Source organism: Uranotaenia lowii, chromosome 3 (assembly GCF_029784155.1).
Source record: "Uranotaenia lowii strain MFRU-FL chromosome 3, ASM2978415v1, whole genome shotgun sequence".
Taxonomy (NCBI): domain Eukaryota; kingdom Metazoa; phylum Arthropoda; class Insecta; order Diptera; family Culicidae; genus Uranotaenia; species Uranotaenia lowii.
The window spans coordinates 129,467,021-129,491,080 of record NC_073693.1 but is presented as its reverse complement, the minus strand read 5'-3'; the positions used below and the strand labels follow the sequence as shown (position 1 = coordinate 129,491,080).

General features: G+C 41.1%; 1 protein-coding gene and 2 long non-coding RNA genes across 7 annotated transcripts in view; 2 read left to right on the top strand and 1 right to left on the bottom strand.

Annotated features, from left to right (window-relative positions):
• Positions 1-336: 336 nt before the first annotated feature.
• LOC129750795 (LIM and SH3 domain protein Lasp) overlaps positions 337-24,060 on the bottom strand; it is a 254,186-nt gene continuing 230,462 nt past the window's right edge. For all 5 annotated transcript variants that reach the window (XM_055745872.1, XM_055745868.1, XM_055745869.1 and 2 more), the window contains 2 exons: positions 19,279-19,613; positions 337-1,863 (listed from right to left, as the gene is read on the bottom strand). In XM_055745872.1, the coding sequence (XP_055601847.1) occupies positions 1,684-1,863; positions 19,279-19,613 (515 nt within the window). In that variant the 3' untranslated portion in view covers positions 337-1,683. The remainder of the gene's footprint in view (positions 1,864-19,278; positions 19,614-24,060) is intronic.
• On the top strand, positions 9,984-11,089 carry LOC129750797 (uncharacterized). Its single transcript, XR_008738492.1, has 3 exons — positions 9,984-10,333; positions 10,390-10,594; positions 10,772-11,089. It is a non-coding gene; the product is annotated as an uncharacterized LOC129750797 (long non-coding RNA).
• On the top strand, positions 13,227-16,043 carry LOC129750796 (uncharacterized). Its single transcript, XR_008738491.1, has 3 exons — positions 13,227-13,907; positions 13,969-15,201; positions 15,334-16,043. It is a non-coding gene; the product is annotated as an uncharacterized LOC129750796 (long non-coding RNA).

Here is a 24,060-nt window from a genome sequence, read left to right as displayed (position 1 = left end):
TTAAGTAAGTTAAGTACCGTATTTAACAAGTTTTTTCCAAAATTTTTGAGCCAAAATGAGGATGCATGCTATACAACGGACTTTCAATTTCACATTTCACTTTTAATTTCACATTTCATACTTTTTCCACAAAATTTTGCTCAAAATGCAGGGGCGAGTTATACACCGAGTATATATACCATCAAATGAGTATAACAGGAAAGATTAAGGAACAACATAACAGCAGATGATGATCAATAGCGGCTAAAAAATTGGAACAGCAGATGATTACTAAAGTGAACCTTAAGACGGCTTTCTCTATTATTCCCATAAATTACCAATTGCACGAACTTTTTTTTACAATTTTTCATTTTCGCTGATCTCTTTGATGGTATCCACTATAATATATGACCTAGTGTTATAGAACATTTTGTTGCATTTCATTATTTTGCATTTATTTAACAGTAGCACTTTGAAAAAAGGGATGTTTGGGGGGAAATGGGGAGAGGTTACATGTATGCTAGCTAGCTGCTGTTGAAGACTACACTTCTTACTATTTAGTACATGCTTTCCGGGTGTGCCTACCTTACTGAAGCACTTGCTAGGGTAGGTTTGTAGGTGTTATTCGCGTTTGCCGATTACGGGTTCATATTGTGTTAACACTGACATTGAAGTGTTTTTTTTATAACTACGTACACAAAGTGTTCGCTGACACTTATTGCTGACTTGTTGAGCGTTATAGTATTGATATAAGGACTCGGGTATTCAAAACATCATCACCATCAGGTGCATCGCGTTGTGTTTAGGAGGGGGTGTAAAACGGTTGAAGATGCGCCGATCATTGAAACAAATATTTAACAAACATCCGAATACACACACTTCTATCACAGAACCTGTATAGAACCAACGGAAGCTCGAGGTTTTTGTTTTGTTTTTTGTCTAGCAATTTTGGGGTACCCATTACAACTTTTTTGTTTAGGAAAAACGGTTTCTTAGAGCTACTGATGTAAAAATTGCATCCAAAAAGGGGCTTTTTCGAAAAACGGTAATAACATTTAGGATAGAACAAAGGCACAGTTGCTACTTTAGTCTCATCTATGAGTTACGCGTGCGTACACGAGTTTATTAAATTGTTTTATCAACACCTAACGTGGATCCTATCTGTGTATAATATTGTAAATTACATTAGAAAAAGGTGTATACTTGTTTTACAAATTACAGCTGCGAAAATGCTACCAAATCAATTGATGTAAGATTATTATTTTGTTTTAAAAATAATCCAACGTTAATATGTTTGTCCTATGAATTCATTTTCTATTCTTCTCATAATCAGCACCTTTTTGGCTGAATGACTCTTATTTAGAAGGGCATAGAAGCAATAACGCGTATATCAAAATAATAACAAGAAAATAAAATTAAAAACATACTCACTCCTGCTCGCGAAATTCACCCTAATTGAATGTACTCGTAAAGTAGTTGTGTCTATAGTAAGATTTTTAAATTATTCTTTTTTCTTTCATCCTTTATACAGTACATTTGAAAACTAATAATGGTAATAATGTTGCCCGAATCGCGGGGCGATTCTATAAAGTTTTCTCTGCGCACTTACCTTGCGAAGTTCAGATACACACTTCACCTTTAGGGCGTTGCTAACCCCTAACGTAACTTTCAACAAACACGAAGTGGCTGGCGATAAAAGGCGCCTTATATCTTGACCTGTTCAACGTAGTTTGCCGGCAGCATTCCGGTGAGTCCGGTCCGTTCAACGCGACCGGTCATCCAGCCGGAATCGATCGAGTTGACCTCGATGATCAGATCGCCCTCGGCAAAGCCAACCTCGTCGCTGTCCTGGGCCTCGTAGTCGTACAGAGCTCGGTAAACGCGCTGTGAAGCGAAAAAAGGAGGTATTAAATTAATATTAGGTGTGGGTGCCTTAGATTAGGTCAACGGAAGTTCCATTCGGATTGCTGGAATGACGCAGTGTAAAGTAAAGGTATGGCTGAAAAAGCGACCAGTTTCAATGCTAGAGGCTACTGATCAACGTCCTTGGGATCGTTCAAATATTAAGTAACGCAATTTTCGGTCATTTTCGACCCCCCCCCCCTACGTAACACATTTTTATTAGATTTTCTATCAAAAATTCAAAAACCGTAACAAACTGCTATACGCCCTCCCCCGCCTAAAAGCGTTACGTAATATTTGAATGGTCCCATTACAAAGGACGAAGCCTTAAGTATAGTTAAAAAAAAAGAAATGTCCATACAACGAAGAAAAATTGGATGGTCTAAAACAAATTAGAAAATGTAGGGGAGGGGAGACACAAATCATTTCTGAACCCTTTCGAGCAAGTGTTAGAGGTGTTCAAAACGGGTAATGAATATCCACGATAAACTGAGAAGCTTCCAAGTAATTCACTATAAAATAGATCCATTTATTTGGTGGGTAACCTTCAAGCTATTGAGAAGAGTAGTTCTCAATCGGTTCACGATTCAGAGTATAAACTCATTAAGGCTGTATGGAAGGGTGGTGACTTATTTAGTATGAAAAACACACATATGTATGGATAAAGAGCAAAGTGCTTATTGTTACTATGCGCTGTAACATTCAGCGTTGAGAATTCTTTGAGTAAAAATCCAGTGAAAAGCCATCGCTAATCGGCTTAACCGAAAGGAGATACAAAAACCCTGTCTTTTTGACTTCGTTATTCAATATTGATCATGAAGCGAAGTTTTATTTTTATGATGGTTTAATGGCATTGCGGTGAGCTTTTTACTTCGAAAATTCTTGATAGAAGAATTACAGATTGAAATTAAATGACGGATAGACAAAGCAGATGCTTAATAGAAGAAAATTGAAAGATGTTGAAAATGATCCAAGAGCATATTTTTATGGACCATCATAAAAATAATAATCAACGGTGACTATTCGTTAAAAAGAATAGAATCATTTGGCTTTGAGAGGGTTAAATAAGGGGTAAATATTTCAAATACAGTTCAAAAAATAAAATAGTTGGCAAAAGTAGGGACGTTTACGGTACTTGCGTGAAAACAATAAGTAGCGCTGCCGATAAAAACGGAATCTGAAAAAACCAATAACACATCGCTTGAACTGGCTCAGCAATAGGAAAGCTTCACCAGAGCCATGCGGTCTAGACTTTTTGTCCGATTGGGAAGCACGTGCTTTGCCAATCCATCGGGTTGGATGTATGGGTGAACGTAATTGCGCCTCTCGCTATTACTTCTCTCAACCATTCAACTGATGCGGGACAAAGGGTCTAGAACGCACCTTTGAAGCTTTCCATAAAAATATGCTCTTGGCTCATTTTCAACATCTTTCAATTTTCTTCTATTAAGCATCTGCTTTGTCTATCCGTCATTTAATTTCAATCTGCAATTCTTCTATCAAGAATTTTCGAAGTAAAAAGCTCACCGCAATGCCATTAAACCATCATAAAAATGATAATCAACGGTGACTATTCGTTAAAAAGAAGCGAAGTTGTATACCCTATCCACGATAGTTTAACTTGTTCTCTAGAATATAATTTACAATCAGGCGTAAACGCTATATTTATCAGAAAGCTTTTTAAATTTTCAGGTTATCGAGGAATTACCAATTCGTCAGAAGCTTTTCGTAATCATCGTTGGTCAAGCTCTGTTACGAGCCTCATCCAGATTGCCGTTGAACAGCATTTGATCATGTTTGGTAGATCAGTAAGAACGAATCTTTTTGTTTTCCTTTACCCTGTCGGAGAGTTCAGAACAAGTTTGAGCTGTGTTACCGGTACCTAAACTGCATTTGACTCAATTGCTCATAGTATCTCACATGCTAAATAGCTAAACTTTTTTTTATTTTTTTTAGTTGGTAACCACAGGAGGTAAATCACGATTTACGGATTGTATTCCAATGCATAGCAAACCACTGCGTCCCTCCGGTTTGCAACTCTGGCTCCTTGGGTACAATGCGAAGACTCTTAATATACTCCGTATACTCCCTAAACTCCACCTGGGGCCACAGACCTGGTTCCCACCTCGAACTGTTCAACACACTATGCTTCAATGATGGGAGGTCTATTCGCGCTAATGAGCTCTAAGGTAATACTCATAGACCAGACCACTTTCACAAAACCTCTACAACTCGACGTCTGAACTCTCCTCTAACGACTTGAGAAATGACATCTCCACGTATCGACTCGAGGATGACGTACACATATCTCTCCTTTGCACGACTCAAGGCCCGATCTTTCATCTTGCGGCTCGAGATCTGACCTTTTCTCGTAATGACTCGAGGTAACCACTTATACCCCTCCTCTTGTTGATTAAAGGCCTGATCTCTCCTCTTGCGACTCGAGACCCGACCTCTTATCGTAAAAGTTGACCACACAAACCTCTCCTCCTGAAGAATCGTGGCCTGACCTCTCCTCTAAAACTCGAAGCCCGACCTCTTATCAGCAAAATACTAGGTTAACCACCTTTATGCCCGTCGTGTGCCGATCGAGAAAAGCTTATCCTAGACTTGCGCCTGTCACAGTACACGCGCAGGATTTAACGCAACTACTCGGATGATTCCCGATGAAGACTCTATCCTATACCGACTCGAATGGCTTATTCGGCGTCGAACGCCACTCTACTCATGGGTATTCCGCGATCGTGGAGTAACCCTTTTCCAACGTTTTTTTTGCGATGAAGGGAACCGCACTACTCGGATACTCCCCGAAGGCTGGAGATCCTACGTACGAACGAGGCGTACCAACGGTATCCGCTACGCTATGTAGCTTCAAACCGTGAGGTCGGACGCACACTACTCGACAGCCCTCCGTCGATGGGATCCGGCTTTTTGTTCTAAGACGAAGGCTTATCTTTGAAGCTTCGATCAAGCAACCGATCGCACCCTACTCAGATGCTCCCCGGCAATGGAGTCATCCTACACCGTTCGCGGACTGCAGTCAACTCCAGCTCTTCTGAAGGGCAGTCATGATCCAGGTGAACCCATCACTGACCGCATACCAAGTGTTGGAGTCCGTACACATCCTCTGCACCTTACTTACTACTTAATGATCCCGCGCCGATCCTCCGGTGCATAGGGCCGTGGTAAAAGACCTCCACTGTTGACGATCCGGAGCCAGCGTCTTCACCTGGTCCCAGTCAAGATTCTCGTCGACAGTTCGGATTTCAGCGGCTAGGCTTCGCCACCACGAGTTTCTGGGCCTGCCTCTTCTTCGATGACCTTCTGGATTCCAGTCAAGCGCCTCTCTGCAAATCTCGTTTTCATCTTTTCGCAGCGTGTGCCCAATCCATCTCCACTTACGTTCCCGAATCTCGATTTCTAGCGCCCTTTGATGACACCGGCGATGTAGTTCCTCATTCGAGATCCAGTTGCCAGGCCACCAAGCGCGGATGATGTTCCGCAGGCAGCGGTTTACAAATACTTGCAGTTTTCGCGTCGTCACCGCATATGTGCACCAAGTTTCGCACCCGTACAGCAATACGGATTTGACATTTGCGTTGAAGATTCGGATTTTTGTTCGTAGAGAGATCTGGCGTGACCGCCAGATGTTTCGGAGACTCGCAAACGCAAATCGGACCTTTCTGATCCGGGTTTCGATGTCTTTCCTGATACCACCATCAGGCGCTATCTGGCTACCAAGATACTGGAAGCACTCCACTTTCTCAACTTGTTGCCCAGCTACCATGAAACTGGAGGGATTTCCTGTGTTGATTTCCATCGACTTGGTCTTTCCGACATTGACTTTGAGACCTGCTGCCTTGGAGCTTTCGGTGAGGTCGTCGAGTTTGCTCTGCATGTCCGGTTGTGTTTGGGCGAGCAAAACAATATCGTCAGCCAGGTCAAGGTCGTTCAGTTGCTCCATTGTTAAAGGATTCCACGGCAATCCTCGGTTCGGTGCACAGTCGATCGATCCAGTCAGAATCTCATCCATTACGATGAGGAAGAGTAGCGGTGATAAGATACATCCTTGTCTCACTCCAGCAGTTACCGGGATTGGTTCGGACAAGACACCATCGTGCAAGACCTTGCACGAAAATGCCTCCTATTGTGCTTCGATGAGATGGACTAGTTTCTCTGGGACCCCTCGTCGCCTTAGAGCCGCCCAGATGTTTTCATGATTAAGTCGGTCGAATGCTTTTTCGAAATCAACGAACACCAGCAGAAGAGAGTCCTGGAATTCGTTGATTTGTTCCAGTATGATTCGTAGCGTTGTGATGTGGTCCACACATGATCGTCCGGATCGGAATCCAGCTTGTTGCCGTCGGAGTGTAGCGTCGATTTTCTCCTGGATCCTGTTCAGGATCACTTTGCAGAGTACTTTGAGGGTTGTACAGATCAACGTTATGCCTCGCCAGTTACCGCACTCTGTCAGGTCTCCTTTCTTCGGGACATTTACGAGGATACCCTGCATCCAGTCGGCCGGGAATGTTGCAGTATCCCAGATGTCAGCGAAAAGACGGTGCAACATTTGCACCAGGCAGGGTCGGCTTTCAGCATTTCAGCAGGGATGCAATCGATCCCAGGTGCTTTGTTGGATTTCATGTTTTTGATTGCCGCTTCTATTTCAGCCAGCGAGGGCGCTTCCGAGTTGACGCCATTTATGCGACTTACTGTTGGCGCTTCAAGCTGCGGGTTCTGTTGGCCATCGCTATTCGTGACTCGGAAGAGTTGTTCGAAGTGCTCAGTCCATCGTTTGAGCTGATCTGTTCGATCGGTCAATAACTGACCTGCTCGGTCTTTCAGCGGCATTCTTGCATTAGTCCTTGCACCACTGAGGCGGCGAGAAATTTCATAAAGTAATCGGATATCTCCATTGGCGGCGGCTCTTTCCCCCTCTTCGGCTAGGGAGTTTGTCCAGGCTCTCTTGTCTCGTCTACAAGCTCGTTTAACTGCCTTTTCCAGCTCCGCATATCGTAAGCGGGCGGCTGCTTTGTCTGACCCGGTACATGCCTGCTCAATTCCGACTTTCACCTTTCTCCGATCATCGACCATCCTCCAAGTTTCATCCGACATCCATTCACTTCTTCTTCCACAAACTTTACCGAGAGTACCATGGCTCGTCGTGATAAAGGCATTCTTGATTCCACACCACTGTTCTTCGACTGTTCCGTCTGTCGGCAGCTCCGAGGCTCGGGATTCTAGCTGTTCAACGTATGCCCTTTTCACCTCTGGATTCTCCAACCGGCGGACGTCGTATCGACACCCGACTTTCTCCTCGCGCCGTTGGACACGCGCAACTCTCAGTCGTATCTCGCCAAGGACGAGGTGATGGTCAGATGCAATGTCTGCGCTTCGCTTGTTGCGGACATCAAGAAGGCTCCTTCTCCATTTTCGGCTGATGCAGATGTGGTCAATTTGATTTTCTGTTCGGCCATCTCGGGATACCCAAGTGACCTTATGTGCTGGTCGATGGGGGAAGAGCGATCCACCGATCACCATGTTGTTATTACCACAAAATTCTACAAACAGCTCTCCGTTTTCACTCATCTGTCCTAGGCCATGGCGCCCCATGATGCGCTCAAGGTCTTGATTGTCGGAGCCAATCTTTGCGTTGAAGTCGCCCAAATGGATTTGAATGTCACCCTTCGGAATTCTCTCTACCACGCTGTTCAGTTGACTGTAAAACTGCTCTTTCTCCTGCAAATCGGCAACGTCAGTTGGCGCATAACACTGGACCATTGTAAGGTTTCTAACCCGTGTTCTAAATCTGGCTACGATTATTCTTTCGTTTATCGGATCCCATCTAATGAGGGCCGCGTAGGCCTGCGGGCTTAACAGGAAACCAACTCCTCGTTCCCGAGTAGCATGTTCTCCTCGTATGCCAGAGTAAAGCAGGACTTGCCCGGATTGTGTCTTGTGTTCTCCAGTATTAGGCCAACGGACTTCGCTCAGTCCCAGAATTTCAAGCTTGAGGCGGCTAGCCTCTCTAGCAAGTTGTTCCAGTTTGCCTTGTTGGGCAAGGGTTAAAACATTCCAAGTTCCAATTCGTGTCCGTGTTTTCATGCTAAAAGTCGTCGCCAAAGTTCCAGATCGGTCATTTCTTTCGGATTCCGTAACAAGTTATGAATCGGGAGCAGTAGGTTGTTAGCCTAAAGTCCCTATCCCGCGATGGGGCTGCCATCTTGGACTTAGCTGGCGGGAGCCGCATTTCATAAATTCAGCCGCTTGCTGCAAGACAGACGCTGTTTGAGCCGCCCCTGACCTGGAGAACAGACGCTCGGTTGTTGTTGCACGCCGCCCCTGACCTGGGGAACAGACGCGTGCGGCCACCTTCTCAGTCTGCATGCGACCAAAGCATCCACCGGGGTTGGGTACCCGATCTCCGCTTAGGTTACTCGCACCCCAGCCGGCACCGCGGGGAGGTAGAGATAGGAGTTGTGAATAAGAGGTGATATGACCACTATGGGGTCTCGTGTTGCACATTATCCACCGTTTACCAGCCATTTTTAATCGTTGGGTAGAATTTATTGAAAATTTGAGTGGATTTAGTTCATAGTGCATTGTTTACATTCTGCAAGTTTTAAAGTCCTGTGATCAAAACTAGCGGAAATGGAGTCGAAAGTACAGCTCGTGCGTGAAAAAATCTTGCGCATTCATCACGAGAAGAAGGATCTCTCGAATCGTTCCGTCGCTAAAACGTTGGGAATCGCGAATTCCACAGTGCCGTGTGTGATTAAGCGATTACCGATGGGATTGGAAGCCCAGAAGTGAAGGAAAAAGTATTCCGTACAACACCGAAAATCACAAACGCGTAGTTGGGGCCTTTAACCGAAACCCGAACGCCTCCGTTCGGGATGTGGCTAAGAAGCTGCACGTAAGCCGAAGTTTTGTCCAGAAGGCCAAAACTAAGGCTGGGCTTCAAACGTTCAAGGTACAAAAGCCCTCTGATTGCGACGAGAGGCAGAACAAGTTCGCCAAAACCCGTGCCGAAAGTTGTATCTCAACATGCTGACGAAAGTTGAATGCTGCATCATGGACGACGAAACATATGTGAAGGCCGACTTCAAACAGATCCACGGCAACCTGTTTTTCACGGCCAAGGATAACTTCAGTGTTCCGGAGCATGTTGCACCTTTCGTACCCCAGGACACGATGAACGGACAGGTGTACATGAAAGAGTGCCTCCTGAAGGCCCACGACGTCCCAACAATCCTCCGGCCGGATTTGGCCTTATGCTACTACTCTAAGGACGTGGGGTATGCGGAAAATAAGGTCACTTCGTGCCGAAAATGTTCAACCCTCCGGAGCTCCGCTCCATCGAGAAGTACTTATGAAGCAGCACCTTCTTAAACGACCTAAGATAGTGAAGACAGTCGAGAAACTGAAGAAAGTATGGGTTTACATGCAAAAAACGGTTGATTCACAAGTTGTGTAGAATCTAATGGCCGGGGTTAAGACCAAGGTGCGGGCATTTGCGTATGGACTGTAAATAAAATACGAGTAAAATGGTACAATGAAGTTTAATAGTTATTTTTCAATCCCTGAAAATTTGATGACAATCGGATGAAAACTCGAATTTTGCGAATCAGTTTTGTGTGTGGCAATTTCATCGTGGACACCCTTTACTGTACTAGCCAAACTTGGCATGACAAAAAAGTACTCAGTACTGTTTGTTTGATTATTCAAAGATTTGAATAAAAGTTGAGAAAATGGAACTAAAGTGAAGTGGAAGGAGAGGAGAATATGCCTCATCTACAAAAAGAACGGCAAATTGGACTGTGAGAGTAGACTGAGTCGATTTGGGGTCATTTTTGAATTTCTAAAACCCTGGGACCTTAAAAGCTTCACCCATGATTTTTTTGCAGAATTTTTAAGTAACGTTGACATGAGTAAATTTGAACTTTTAGGTTTCTATGGGAAAATTGAATATTTTGCACTGAAAAATCAATATAAATTTTGTTTCTTCTGTGGAACCGAGCCTACACACTACCAAAAAAATCTGTAAAATTACATCACATATGATGTAAATAAAAAGAAGCATCATATCCCTGTCAGGAACGTTCGCTCAATCGGGCCGATTGCAAAACAGACATGGCGGCACTCGAATTCTAGCGGCTAGAATTCGATCGGTTTTCGGCTCGATTTCCATCCGTCTGCTCGATTGCTCGAAAACAGACGATATTTTTCGCAGTGCTGCGATGAACAAAACGAAACACGAGCAGTTTTCAATCGCAGCAGCCCGGGTGTGTACGTGTTTTGCTTTTTGTGCGTGATTAGTGCACATGTGAATTGTGTGTTTGTCCCAGTTCTTTTTCTGACATTTCCGCTGTTCCTGCTCAGAAATGCTTTGAGCGGTATAAACAGAAGAAGCCATATAATATTGTCCACCAATAATTTGATGAAAAGCAAGGTATGTTTGTTTGATTGAATTCTAAATTATCAAGTTTTATTTACATCATTTTCTAGCCCTTTTTTGTCCCCACAGAAAACATCGACCCATGCAAACAAAGCTTCCGAAGAAATGTCCACACGGTACGGGCCCTGGGGGAATGTCATCCCGGACATCGTATCCTGATCCGAATCCGGATCCCGGACACGCTCAGGGGTGGTGGCTTTATTTGGATTACTTGTAATCAGTTTTCGGTGTGTTCTTTTCAAAGTGGAAAGCAAGGTGAGTACCGTTGTCACAATTATTTACTTTTTGCTTATTAAACTGATATTTTTCAAGATTTAAATTTTAATTCTTTTGGATCCAATCTAGATCCAAATTTCTAAAATGTATGATTGATTGAATACTAAATAATCAATTTTTATTTATATCATTTTTAACCCCTTGTTGTTCCCGTAGAAAACATCGTCCCATGCAAACGAAGCTTCTAAGAGAAAGTCCCGTGCGAGCTTTGATGGAATGTCATCCCGAACATCGTATCCGGATCCAGATTCTGAACACGCTCAGAGGTGGTGGCTTCACTTGGATTATTTTTAATCAGTTTTCGGTGTGTTCTTTTCAAAATGGAAAGCAAGGTGAGTACCGTTGTCACAATTATTTACTATTTGCTTATTAAATTTATCATTTTCAAGATTTAAATGTTAATTCTTGTGGATCCAATCAAATTTCAAAAATGTTTGATTGATTGAATTCTTAATAATCAAGTTTTATTTTTTGAGGAGGGATTAACTGGGTTAAATTCCTAAAGAAAAAAGTCTAAAGAATATGGGCCATAATGTTTTCATAAATTTATTCCAACATAATTACTTTATCATCGAGAATAATCTTTAAAGATTGGATAATACACACTATTAAATTTTTGGTGTAAATTTATGTAAAATTGGATGCACATAATTGAATCATCACTTTTGACATAAAATCGCACCAGAAAAAGACAGAAACGCTTGAAGACATAAACACTCAGACATAAATTAAAGGACATATTTAACATAATATTATATCATTAAAAAGCATCATTAAAAAAAATGATGTAAATTTTTGTCAAATAGTACGCACAATTATGAAGCATCTTTTTTGACATAAATTTACATCGAATTTTACACATCGCAATGTAAATGCTGTGCATTGCGTTGCCTTAAATTTTTATGTGTTGTTTGTTTTGAAATTTTCCGATAAATTTTCAAATCGGTTGCAGCGTTAAGAAACACCACCGAAAGTTTAGTGTTAAAATGATGTGGGCATATTATCATTGTTCGCTGGACCTGTTAGTTCGAAGGAAAACAAAAACAAAGTGTGAAAGTGTGGCAGAATTCCAAATAAGCCCGTTTTCAACAAGTGGTCCGTTTTCCGGCTTGCGCCACTGTTCCGGAATACCATCCAGCAGGAAACAGTAGCAACATCCAGGTTTGTACTGAATGAAATCAGGATTTACAATAAGTTACCATAACAACTTGAATTCATCAAATTTTTCCGGCTGCTAGCTCGAAATCCGACTCGATTTCCTCGGTCTTGAGATGACACACCTCCAGCAGTTCTGTCGGAAGATTTTCCCGGTCGTCGGAATCATCGAGTCAATCTCTGACCGACTTTGTTTGTTTTTTCGTGTTGGATCCATACTTCTGGGCACTGGTCTAGGCAGTCATCAAGAACTTAACGCTTCTTCGAGTTCTAGAGCAAGACGGCTGGGGAGGTGCTGGTGCTCAACAGAAGCAACCCAAGGAAAAGAAACCGAACATGGCTGAGGAAATGGATTCCGCCGCATTGGCTCCGGATGAGGAACCCAAATCCAACGGTCCGTTCTAATCGCTCCATTAAAATTCGCTACTACTAAGTGCCATAATCCCCTCACCCAATCTGGGTGCTATTCATGAACAAAAAATGCTGTGCGAGATACCGATGATGTCCCCACAAAATTGTTCTCATAATCTTCCAAAAAGCCCAACAAACAAAAACGATTTGCTACAATAGTAGTTTCATATGTCTGGAAGATTTGATACGTTTTAGTTGTGTGTTCTACATATAATTTTGGCTCAACGCAGTTTCGGAAAGTTCTTTGGTTGCTAATGATGGATGGTTTGAAAATGAAATCCAAACCCGCCAAAAGATACTTGGAAGTACTGCAGGAAGTTTTTGAATGAATTAATAATTTAGCAGATCACTGTTTCTAATAAAATTATTCTCCCTGTCAGATGGAAACTACGAAGGCTCTGGAACAAAGCTTCAAAAACCGACGATAACCTAGTCCCCATCTGTAGCCAGGAAAAATAGCTGTGAAGAGACGGTTTGAACCAAGAAACTACTTTAAGTAACGAACAGTAATTCCATCCATCACGAAAACAGAACCTCATCGCATCAGATGTCTACCGAATAAACGGTCATCCAGGTTAACCCGTTCAAATTTTTCTCAATCTACGTGATGCTGGTTCAGAATCAGATTTCCAGAGCAACAGTTCGCTGCTATCGGAAAACGGCTTCCTCCTCCATACCCGAAGGCAGTCTTAAAATCCTAGTCAACTCCATCTCAGCCTCTCAGTGGCTGCAGCTGAACGAGGGCTTCAATTCATTCCTGTTCTGCTGTGTTACATTTGTCGACAACGAAACGCTTCCATCGCACACCAAGTTTCACTTCCGGAAGCTAATCACCCGCGGGAAGAACCAGTCGCTCTCGCTACGTTTGCCCGGCAGAAAGATTGTGCATGACAATGAGAAACTAGTGCTGGAAGTCAGTCAATCACTGAAGTAGATCTCGAACGCGCTGCACATGTAATTTTAAGACAAGTTGGTAGATTTCAAGGAGTTGTTTCAGAAGTTTTTGACATGTTGTCTCTCTTTTCTTTCCTTCCCTCCTAACTTTACTTGTATGAGGGGGTACTTTTTCGTTTCGATACTTAATTTTCCTCTCATAAGATGTGCCGCAATAACTCTTACCTATTTGTGATGCACCTTTTATTATGTAAAATTAATTATGTTTTTTTTCTTTTAGGTTTTTTTTACTTGTACGAGATCGGTAAGCTCAATATTTGGAAAATATATTTTTGGCGTGTCTATGTTATGCTAGATATAATGAGCTTCCTTGAGTTCATGGATTTTTATCGCACCTAAGTGGTTTGAAGCACCAATAAATAAGCTCTAGAAGGATTGAACTGGCTTCAACAACTTCCGAGAAAACTAGCCTGCAACTTCATCTGGGGAATGGAATATGAATTTGCCACAGCCACAAACAATAAGCGTATCAGTATGCTATTCTGAATGGAATCGTAGTGTCCAGCGTACTCGCAAGCTTCCAACTACCATTACCGTCACTGACCACCGCACTAGTACTGCTAGTATAATATCAATTCCAGCAGCGGTTCTCCCCGCAGCAGCAACATCAAAGTCAGTCAGAGGCGAATCTACCAAGCAAGCCTTTCTATTAAATTAATTAAAAATCAAAGTCAGTCGATCATTGATAGTCAATCCAGCAACCTAACGACAATAGCTGCAGAATGGAGAACAGGACCCTGAATGAAATTATGAGTAGCGTAGATAAATCTAAGTAAGATACTAGCAGCCAGCGGCTAAGTTCGAAAAATAAACTTTAATCATCGGTCTTTCAGGAGTCGATCCGAGGCATGGTTCCGGAATTTTCTGTTGCTGCAACAACAGCGGTTCGAAGAGGCAAAGGAACATGCCAATAAGAAGATGACAAAGAAGAAATGAAGGAGTTGCCCCGTGCAAGACCGTGTGGGAAAGTGGAGATATATTTTCTGCTACCCAATTCTATTGTTTGTTGAAGGTTGCATACTGTTTACCGGAATTCCATTTACCGGAAAACCATTTACCGGACTGCTATTAACCGGAATGAACCGTTTACTGGACTGCTTTTTACCGGAATGAACCATTTACCGGACTGACATTAACCGGAATGTACTATTTACCGGAATGTCATTTACCGGATTAAGAGTTTTAAGTACAAATCTATTATTGTATCCCGCTTACCCGTAAACTTTTGCCCAAAATGGTTTTTAGGTTTTTAGGCAGGGTTTGGGTACTTTAATTGATTTTATGCTTACCAGTGTCGCTTTTAAAAATCGTTTTGGTAGACGACTCCTCACGCTACGCGTTCGAACTTCAAGGACGTATTGTCCTCCACGCTGTTGGACAGGGCTAAGGGATCACCCCTAGCTTTCACGCAGACCTAGAACCATGTATTAGAGCCGCCGCTTCCGACGACGGGTCGGCGGTCACCTCGGATTTGGAAGCCTCGGTGGCTTTGTGCCGCCTCAGCCCCTTCATCCTCGTTGGTTGCGACCTTGCCGCAAATAATAATATTGTAAAAACTTTTTTTTTTTAGAAAGAAGTTCTTTATTCGAATTCTAGTTTTCCATTTTTTGTGAAATTATAAATTCCAGTGATAAAAATTCTGGGGAATGGTTCAGTCTGACGTAAATTTTCGGGGAATTGAGGTACGACCCAAATTTATTTGTATTAAAGAAAATCCGGTAAATGGTAGTTCCGTTAAATGGTTTTCCGGTAAATGGTATAGTCCGGTAAATGGTTTTCTGGTAAATGGTATAGTCCGGTAAATGGAATTCCGGTAAATAGTACACTCCGGTAAATGGTATTCCGGTCAATGGTACTTACGGTAAATGGAATTCCGGTAAACAGTATACAACAGTATAAGTTTTATCATTAAGACAACTATGTCAGATGATTTAAAAGCAACAATAAACAATAAACCTTTGTTGAATGATTTGAAGATCCTTTTGCTTTTGTATCCGTAGGTGCATGATCATTAATGGCCGTTTCTTTTGCCATTGGACATCAGACTGTTCCCTACGTACAAAAAGGTAATCAAGTATCCGATGGATTTGTCGACGATTAAGAAAAGCCTGCAGGATTTGGTGAAAGTTTGTTTGTTTGTAAACTTGCAATCAACTTTTATTTTTATTTTAACAATTTTTCATTTCATCCTTCAATAGCTACAAATCACGGGTGGACTTCTATAACGAACGTCCTGCTAATCTTTGACAACTGATTTCAACGAGGACTATTCACCAGTGGGCACAGTCGGTCATTGAATGCGCCAGTATTTTTAGTGATGTTGGGCTGAACTGACCGTGAAGCCACCCACGCAACAACCACAACAACAGCAACCATCGTCACAGCAGGATCAACAACATTCCGGACACTTATCTTAACTAGGCAGTTAAATTGAAACTAGTTTTTTTAATAATAGGTTTGTTTATTAAGACATTTTACTTATAAAGTTTCATTTTGTCGAGTGGATCACTTATTAATCTATGTTAGAAGAGGGAGGAGCCGTAATAGTTGTGGCGACTCATCTGTTAGCTTTGATTCTAATTTGGAAGGGAACATTAATAGGAAACATATACAGGGGGGAGTTACAAAAGTAGACGACAAAGTCAGACATTTTAAGAAATTTGAAGAAATTTGAAACGAGGTAAAATAGAAGGAAAACAAGGCCTAAAAAAATTAAGTGGATATTACAGGTTTATTGAATTTATCAAGTAAACAACTGTAGGCAAATATGATGAATTGTAGTATTGAGACTGCATAACCAAACTCATACAATGAATATTGATTCGGCCTTAAAAAGTTTATCATTATACAATTATATTTAATATAAGCTATTATTCGAAGCCTAAAATAGAAGAAAAAACGTGAAAAATTAAAGAAAAACAAATGAAAAAATAATTTGTAGCTTTTTGTTAAAAACCGAAAAACCTGAATGAATGGCAACCATGGCAATCGACCCAGAAACGGTTCGAAAAATCGTTCGGTTTCGGTCCGAAATCGGTTTTTTTTTTCGGATGGATGCTATGGCAATCGACCCAGAATCGGTTCGAAAAATCGTTCGGTTTCGGTCCGAAATCGGCCCTTTTTTTCGGATGGATGCTGTGGCAATCGACCCAGAAACGGTTCGAAAAATCGTTCGGTTTCGGTCCGAAATCGGTCCTTTTTATCGGATGGACGCTATGGCAATCGGCCCAGAAACGGTTCGAAAACCAGTTGGTTTCGGTCCGAACTCAGTCATTTATTTCGGAGAGACAATGGTAATCGGCCCAGAAACGGTTCGGAAACCGTTCAGATTCGGTTGGAAAACGGTTCGCTTGTTTTGACATTTGATCTGCTCGAACTGGTTGAGAAAACTTATCGTCGTCCGAAAAAGTGTTTCATTTTCGCGCGATTTTCTACTAAAGTCGGCCCGATTTCTTATACGATTTCGGACCGATCGAGCAGATGTACGGACAAAAATCGGGCCGATTTCGGGCGATTTTTCCTGACTGGGATATCACGGAGTATTCAGTGTCAGTTGGAAATTACACGCCAGTAAAATTTTGCAACGTGTAAAATAAAAAATGATGTAAAATTAGCAACGTGTAAAATAAAAATGATGTAAATTATAAAATCACTGAATATTGGAAGAAAAACTTTCCAATTGGATTTTTGTTTTGTTTTATTTAATATGATTCAATATGATTCAATACTGGAATTTTCTCGTCTCTTAGTAAAAATAGAAATCCTTCTATAATTAATACAATTCATTTTATTTGGAGACAAATTATTTTAATCACACACATAAGTTTTATTACTTTTATTTTATTCCACGACGTACCGGATCCAAAGTTGAGCAACGTGGATCCGTTCCTAAACCGCACCCCTGCTTCTCGAAGATCTCCGGGAACCATCAAAACCGATTAACTTACTCGCGCGCGGGAAAAATACTTTGGCGAACGACTTGACTTAACAGTTTTTCTCACATTTGTCTGTTCCTGTTCTTCACAGTTTATAATTTTACATGCCATTATCACGTTCAGTGTATTGTAATATTTCATGTCGTGTAATTTTAAGAAATTTCCAATTCAGTGTTGTTGATTATTTTGTGTGACCAAAAAAAAGTTGTAAAATTACATCACATATGATGGAACAAAAAAGAAGCATCACAGATGATGGAATTTTCAGGGCGAGTTGAATGTTACACGTCTATAAACTTCAACAGACGTGTAAAATTTGAAAGACATGTAAAATATTAAGACGTGTAATATTTAATTCGCACTGAAAATTCCGTCGTATGTGATGCTTCTTTTTATTTACATCATATGTGATGTAAATTTACATCAAATATTCGCGTTCCGTGTCAAGTAATATTTGTGTCATACAAATTCAGTGCTTTTAAGGATTCAACTTTTTTTAATTTGTAAATTTACATCAATAAATTGCGTTCCACGTCATGTAATGATACAGCTTTTCAATTTCAGTGTTGTTAAGGATTCAGATTTTTTTTCTGTGTATTTTTGGGTTTTGTGTCAATTTATAAATTCTTTAAAGAAAATTTTCCGATGAACAATTTTGTTAAAGATCGTAACTTCGTATCTAGTTAGGCAAAAAAGTTATCAACTGATTAACAGGAGTATGTCTTTTGGCATTGAGAAACAATAATTCAATTGACATGCACATGCAATACTTATTTAGATAAATTTTTGAATTAAACGTTGTTTCGCCCAAATTTCTATAAGCTTTTTGTAGATGTCAAAAAACTTGAATGAATGCAACGAACGTTGATGAATGAAGCCCATTTGGGTCAGAACCCAGATTACCTGGTGGCATCGAACGATTCTAGCCAAGAAAAGTCCAGTCGTTTGATGAAATTGAAAACAAAGCCAGGGACAAATCTGACAAACTGCACTAGGTAGGTAGGTATATCTGACCTAGTTGCGGTAACATGCATCATATTCCAGCGGAAGAAAGTTGTTAGAATGACCACGCTTTGCGCTCGATATATTTGTAGGGGTTTTTCGGGAAAAGCTACTTTTTGCCTCAGATATTCTGGTGCACTATCACCCGAACTGTACACTTTTGGCTAAGTACGTGATGTTGTGCCAATTTTCTGGTGGTTCCTCTTTTCACCTTCTGATGGTTTCGAACAATACCGTATAAAACTACCAACGGGGAAACATGAATGCATTTAATCGGTCGTTAAAAGTTCGGGATGGGAAGTCTAGTTATTCGGGTAGCGCTGCTCAGCCCAGTGATATTTTTTTTCTGTTGGGGCGTTGAAGGGGGTTCTCGGGAATACACGCCTGAGCCGATTTCATGCAGTAAGTAGGGTTATTGTTCAATGTTTTGAAGTTGTTAATCAAAACCGACATTGATTTTGATTCCAGAAATATGCAACGAAAACGAAGAACTAAGTGAGGTTGTTCCCTGCTGTGAACCGACCTGCGATAACAACTGTCACCAGAGGAAGTGTCCAAAAACTATGATCTACAAGCAACTTTGCGTTTGTAGCGAGGGTTTCGTTCGGCATGAAGGCAATTGCATCGACCCTTCGGAATGTCCGATGGTGGACGATGTTGTTGGTATGTTTTCAGTCGTTTGTTTGAGACAGTGAATGCAACTTAACAAATTTTTATTCTAGATTGTCCGCCGAATGAAGAGCTTCATGCGACACCCGCATGCTGTGAACCTAGCTGTGCAGACACTTGTGAAAATTTCGTTTGTACCAAAGACCTGATTCATCGGCCGACCTGCGTCTGTAAGCAAGGTTTCGTTCGCCACGAAGGGCTTTGCATCAAACCTGGTCACTGTCCTACGTGTGGACCCTACGCTACCTATAGCAATTGCACGCCCTGTTGTCAAGAGACCTGTGATAACGATTGCTCCAACATACTGTGCATTGCGGCATGTTCCGGACCACCGACCTGTGTCTGTCAGCCGGGATACGTTAAGTTCAATGGAGCTTGCATCCGAAAGGAGATGTGCCCTCGGGAATCGTACCACGAGCAAGAAGAATCGTCAAGTATAGAATACTCAGAACAGTGCGACGAATACGACAGCCAGTACAACTACGATCATTTCAACAATGATCAAGAACAAGAATCCTAGAGAGAAACGAAACTTACCACTTTTCCCATTGACTTCGACACCGGAGCTGTAGTCGGAGGGCCGTACTGTTGAGGAGGCTGAATGTATTGCGATTGTTGTTGTTGTTGCTGTTGCTGCTGCTGTTGGAGTTGCGCCTGTCTTTGCTGTTGTTGTTGTTGATAAAGCTGTTGCTGCTGTTGGTGGTGCTGATGGTGAGCTGCTGCCTGTTGTTGTTGCTGTTTCTGTTGCTGCTGTTGAAGGTACATGGCGTTCTGTTGTTGCTGCTGTGTAGCTTCCGTAACCGAACCGTAGAATCCATTGACGGGATCGAGGTCGTTAACGGAGCCCACTCGTCGGTTGTTGTTGGCGTTCACTGAAATGGAAGACGAAATGTAATGAGGGAAATCAAGAAATTGACATATTTATTTAAATTTTAAGTTGTTATCGACTGAAAACCTTAAAGAAGTTAGCCGTTTTAGAAAATGTTTAGAAATGTTTTTAAAAGACTGTTCTAAAAGTAAACAAAACAGTTATACAGAAGTACTTTTCGACACTGTTTTGAAAACTACTCTGAAAAGTACTACTTTTCACAGCAAAAAATTTCTAAAAGTATACGGAATCTAAAACACGAGTGATCTATTTTTTTACGAGTGTAATTCACAAAAGATGTAATTTTCAACTCCTTTTGATGTAATTTTAGTCTTTAGAATAGAAATAAATTGTTTTGATATAATTTTACATTCTGTGATGTAAAAACCAAGCGGTCAATGAAATTTATATCACAAACAGTATAAAATTATATCTGTTTGTTTAAAATTGAATGGAAATTCTCAACTTGTGGCATTTGTGTTTGTTTTTGTCCGAGCAGCCATAAAAGTTCCAATCAGTTCGGCAAGAAAATTTAGTATGGAAAAAGCCAAGGAAAGCTAATAAGTCCACGGAATTCGGATGAAGATAAGGTAAATGACATTATGTAATTGAAAGGTGCGGAACCTAATTATTATTTTTGTTTCAGCAGATTTACGCAGTGAAGTGGAACCACGATTGGAGAATACTGATGACGACGCTGACCGGTAAAAATAGGCTGTATGAAGTCCATCATCCCAACCTGGCACTGCTCATGATGGTGGGTGAACTTTTTTTTATTTTTATGCTTCGATTTGAAAATAAATTCCTTCAGTAAAAGATATAAGTGTGTTTCAATTATTTATTTTTTATACTTTCAAAAGCGGCAAACAATCAAAATATAATCATAATTTACACCGTTGTGTATTTTTACACTGCAAAAGGCGGTTCCATTGGCGTGCATCGTTATCAATCTAAATTTACACGCCCCAAAAATTACATTCTTGTTAAAAATACACAGTGATAGAATTTTAGATCAAAAACGATGTTCCGATTTCGTGCATCGTTTTCGATCTAAAATTACACGATTTTTTCTTGCTGTGTTCGACATTTGTCATTCTTCTGCGCCGCGCGTGAGATGACGATAGTCGAGTCACCTTACCGTCACGGGACTCTATTCACCTTATTCCGATAGTCGATGTAAGTGAAGTGACAGTGGTTGATTCCCAAAGAAGCGTTGATCACCTAAAGCGACACCTGAAATCGAATGACTCTGGTTACTATAGTCACCTCACGCACGGCGCATAATAAGGACCTTTTTTTCGGTAGGAAAAGCAGGCCTTTTCAAAACCAAACTTCGTAACATTTAGAACTGAGTTGCGAAAAATTATTTATATAATATCTGTAAAAGTTTAAGTGAAATGATCTATTCGAGTACGAGACCTTTACATGCCATAAACAAGTTATTTAAAGTTTTGTGTGAAAAAGATCTGCATTTGTTTTGCATCAAGGATTTTTTTAAATTAAAAGATACAATGTCATAAATTCATAAAATAATTTTTTTAAACCAATACATTCCGCTTTTAATGTGTATTTGAATGATTCTACCATTTTCCGATATGAAATTGTATTCTTAATAACACATAATCGTTTTTAAATAAACGAAGGTTTTTCTTTCTTGAAAATCTGACATACAGTGAAATGGCATAACGACCTAACGGCTTGTTTGAGTAACGAGAGACCGGTAGCGACCGGTGTCGTGCTTGCAGAGTCTGAAGTCCCAACACCCTAACGGCCTGACAACCTGGAATCTCCTGAAGTCCCAAATGCGAAAAATCGAAAGGACTATTTATTTATTTATTTGGAGTCTTTGACCGTGAAGTCATACAGACTTAAAATATTAAAATTAAAAATTAACGTAAGTAACATATATATACAATGAATCATTTTAAATTAAGTTAATTCACGGATCGAGCGTTTAAACATCGAATTTGATACGTTAAAGTCGAAAAGGTGGGAAACCTCGTTGAAAGCATGAAAGCATCGATGTAGTGGATGATTTTGGTTAAAACTCGTTCTGCTTCTTTGTAGCCCGAGAAAATTTTGGTTGCGCAGTTGTCGAGCTGGAGTGTGCAGATTGAGAGAATACTGCAATTGTGGACAATCAATAACGTTTGTTAAGATGTCGTACACGAACATCCGTTGCAAGTACGTCCTCCTTTGGCTCAACGAAGTCAGTGACAGAAGACCACATCTCTCGGAATAAGGTGGTAAAAACATACAGAATCTCGCCAGGGCAATCTTCATAATGCATAGCGGGGAATTTTTTTCTGGACCCTCTCTATCCTTCCGATGTGAACGGATTGGTAAGGAGCCCAAACAGGTGTAGCATATTCCAGAACACTTTCTTACTAACGAGCAGAATACTGTTTAAGGGCATAGGGGTCTTCAAAAATCAGTGAACATATTTCGACGGAGAAATCCGAATAAGGCAAACGCTTTTGCTGTGGTTGTCGAGATATGCTGTGCAAGCGAGAGCTTTTGATCGAAAGTAACTCCGAGATCTTTTATCGTTGAAACTCTTTCTAAGGTGGAGTCCCTGAGCATGCTCTAGTCCTGAAAAAAAATTATTTAACACTTCGATCCCATACGTATCACATCATAACAATAATTTGTTCATATCTTCCTGAAGTGCAATGCAGTCCATTATCGAGTCAATGGCTCTGTAAATTTTTAGGTCATCGACGTACAGTAGATTAATCGAGTTAAGGTAGGTAGCTATGTCGTTTATGAAAAGCACAAAGATAAGCGGCCCTAGGTGACTACCTTGTGGAACACCAGATGGCATGTCGAATTCTGTAGAGTGTGTTCCTCGGATGTTTATGTAATGTAACCTTGGCGTTTTACCAGGTAGGAATGCAGCCATTTTATTATCCATGAAGAAAAAACCGTAGCGTTCGAGCTTTGTTATTGCTATGCTGTGTTGTACTTTGTCGAAAGCCTTTGCAAAGTCGATATATATTGAATCCACTTGCATTTTTTTATTTGTTGCGATGTACAATTCACCTACATAACACATCAGGTTCGTCAGCGTCGATTTTTTCTTTACAAATCCGTGCTGGTATTCGGTGAGTATCGGTTTAGCTGCCAAATATAGCTATTCGTATATCAGAGACTCGATCAGTTTGGAAAAGCAGCACAGGATTGATATGGGCCAGTAGTTCTCTACACGGTGAGAGTTTCAAGATTTATGGATTGGCGATACTGAAGCAGTTTTCCAGTGACTGGGCAAAGCACATTCAGAAATCGATCTGTTGAAAATTATACATAGCGGTACGGTTAGAGATGCTGCGATTTTTGATACTAACGACGATGGAATCCCATCAGGACCGGATTCTTTCGGCGGATCGAGCTTACTCAAAGCAATAAATAGTGAAATCAGGCTGTGGCAGCCCAATGTTGTAGGTAGGCAGAGATTCAAAGTAGGCGTCGTCACAGTTTAAGGTTTGCGATCAATACACACTGCTGAAAATTTGGCAAACAAATCAGCTGACTCTCTAGCAGTACCCGATGTGCGTTCTTGGAACGTGACAGATGAAGGGAAAATGTTTGTGAGGCGGCGGCTATCGATATACTTTTATAAAGTAGAGGGACGTGCAATATTCTTGATGTATCGTTCAAAGCAATGTTCCGAAAATCACTCAATTCTCATGAGAGACACTGAAACGTTTTCAACAGCGAAAGCAAAACCAAAATTGTCGGTTGATTTATCTCCCAGCGGGGCAAAGATTGTGTTCGACAGCGCTGCTTCGAGAATCAAAGAAATAAGATTTGAAAGAGAGACGTTCCTTCTCCAGTTGGAATTCTCAACTGAGTGAGAAGCTACCTGATTTTCAGTTTCTTGTCTCAGTCAATAACTTTTCTTGCTCAATCACTCACTCACTCACTCGTTAACTGATCGATGATCGAATGCTGCCTGCCAGATACATCTTGCTATGTTGTTGCTGTTGTTGGGGAGGACCAAAATAGCCATTCAAACACACAGGCAGTATGTATCTGCCGCTATGGTATAAAGAACGCAGGCAGTATGGACCGATGCAAGGCCGCATTGATTGAGATTGAGTGAGTGAGTGAGTGGATTTTCGAATTGGATCTTGTATCAGTAAGTGTCTCAATCACTTCTGATACACCAGGTAGTGAGCTTGAGAGATCGACTTTCATGCGAATCCACTTTCGCTTTTGAATCTTGTTTACATTGACTTCGCATTGTCGCTCTTCCGACTCTCTAGGGAACTACAGGCAGCAGCATTCGGCTTTGAATTTTTCCAACTAGAAACCTATCATGAGCGTTTTTTCCGAGTGATTTTCGGAACCTTGGTTCAAAGGATGAATTGCTAAACCGTTTTTAAATCAGAATACTCTGAAAGCCTCATTTCACCCGATTTTTCCTACGTTTTTTCATAAATAGCTGAATA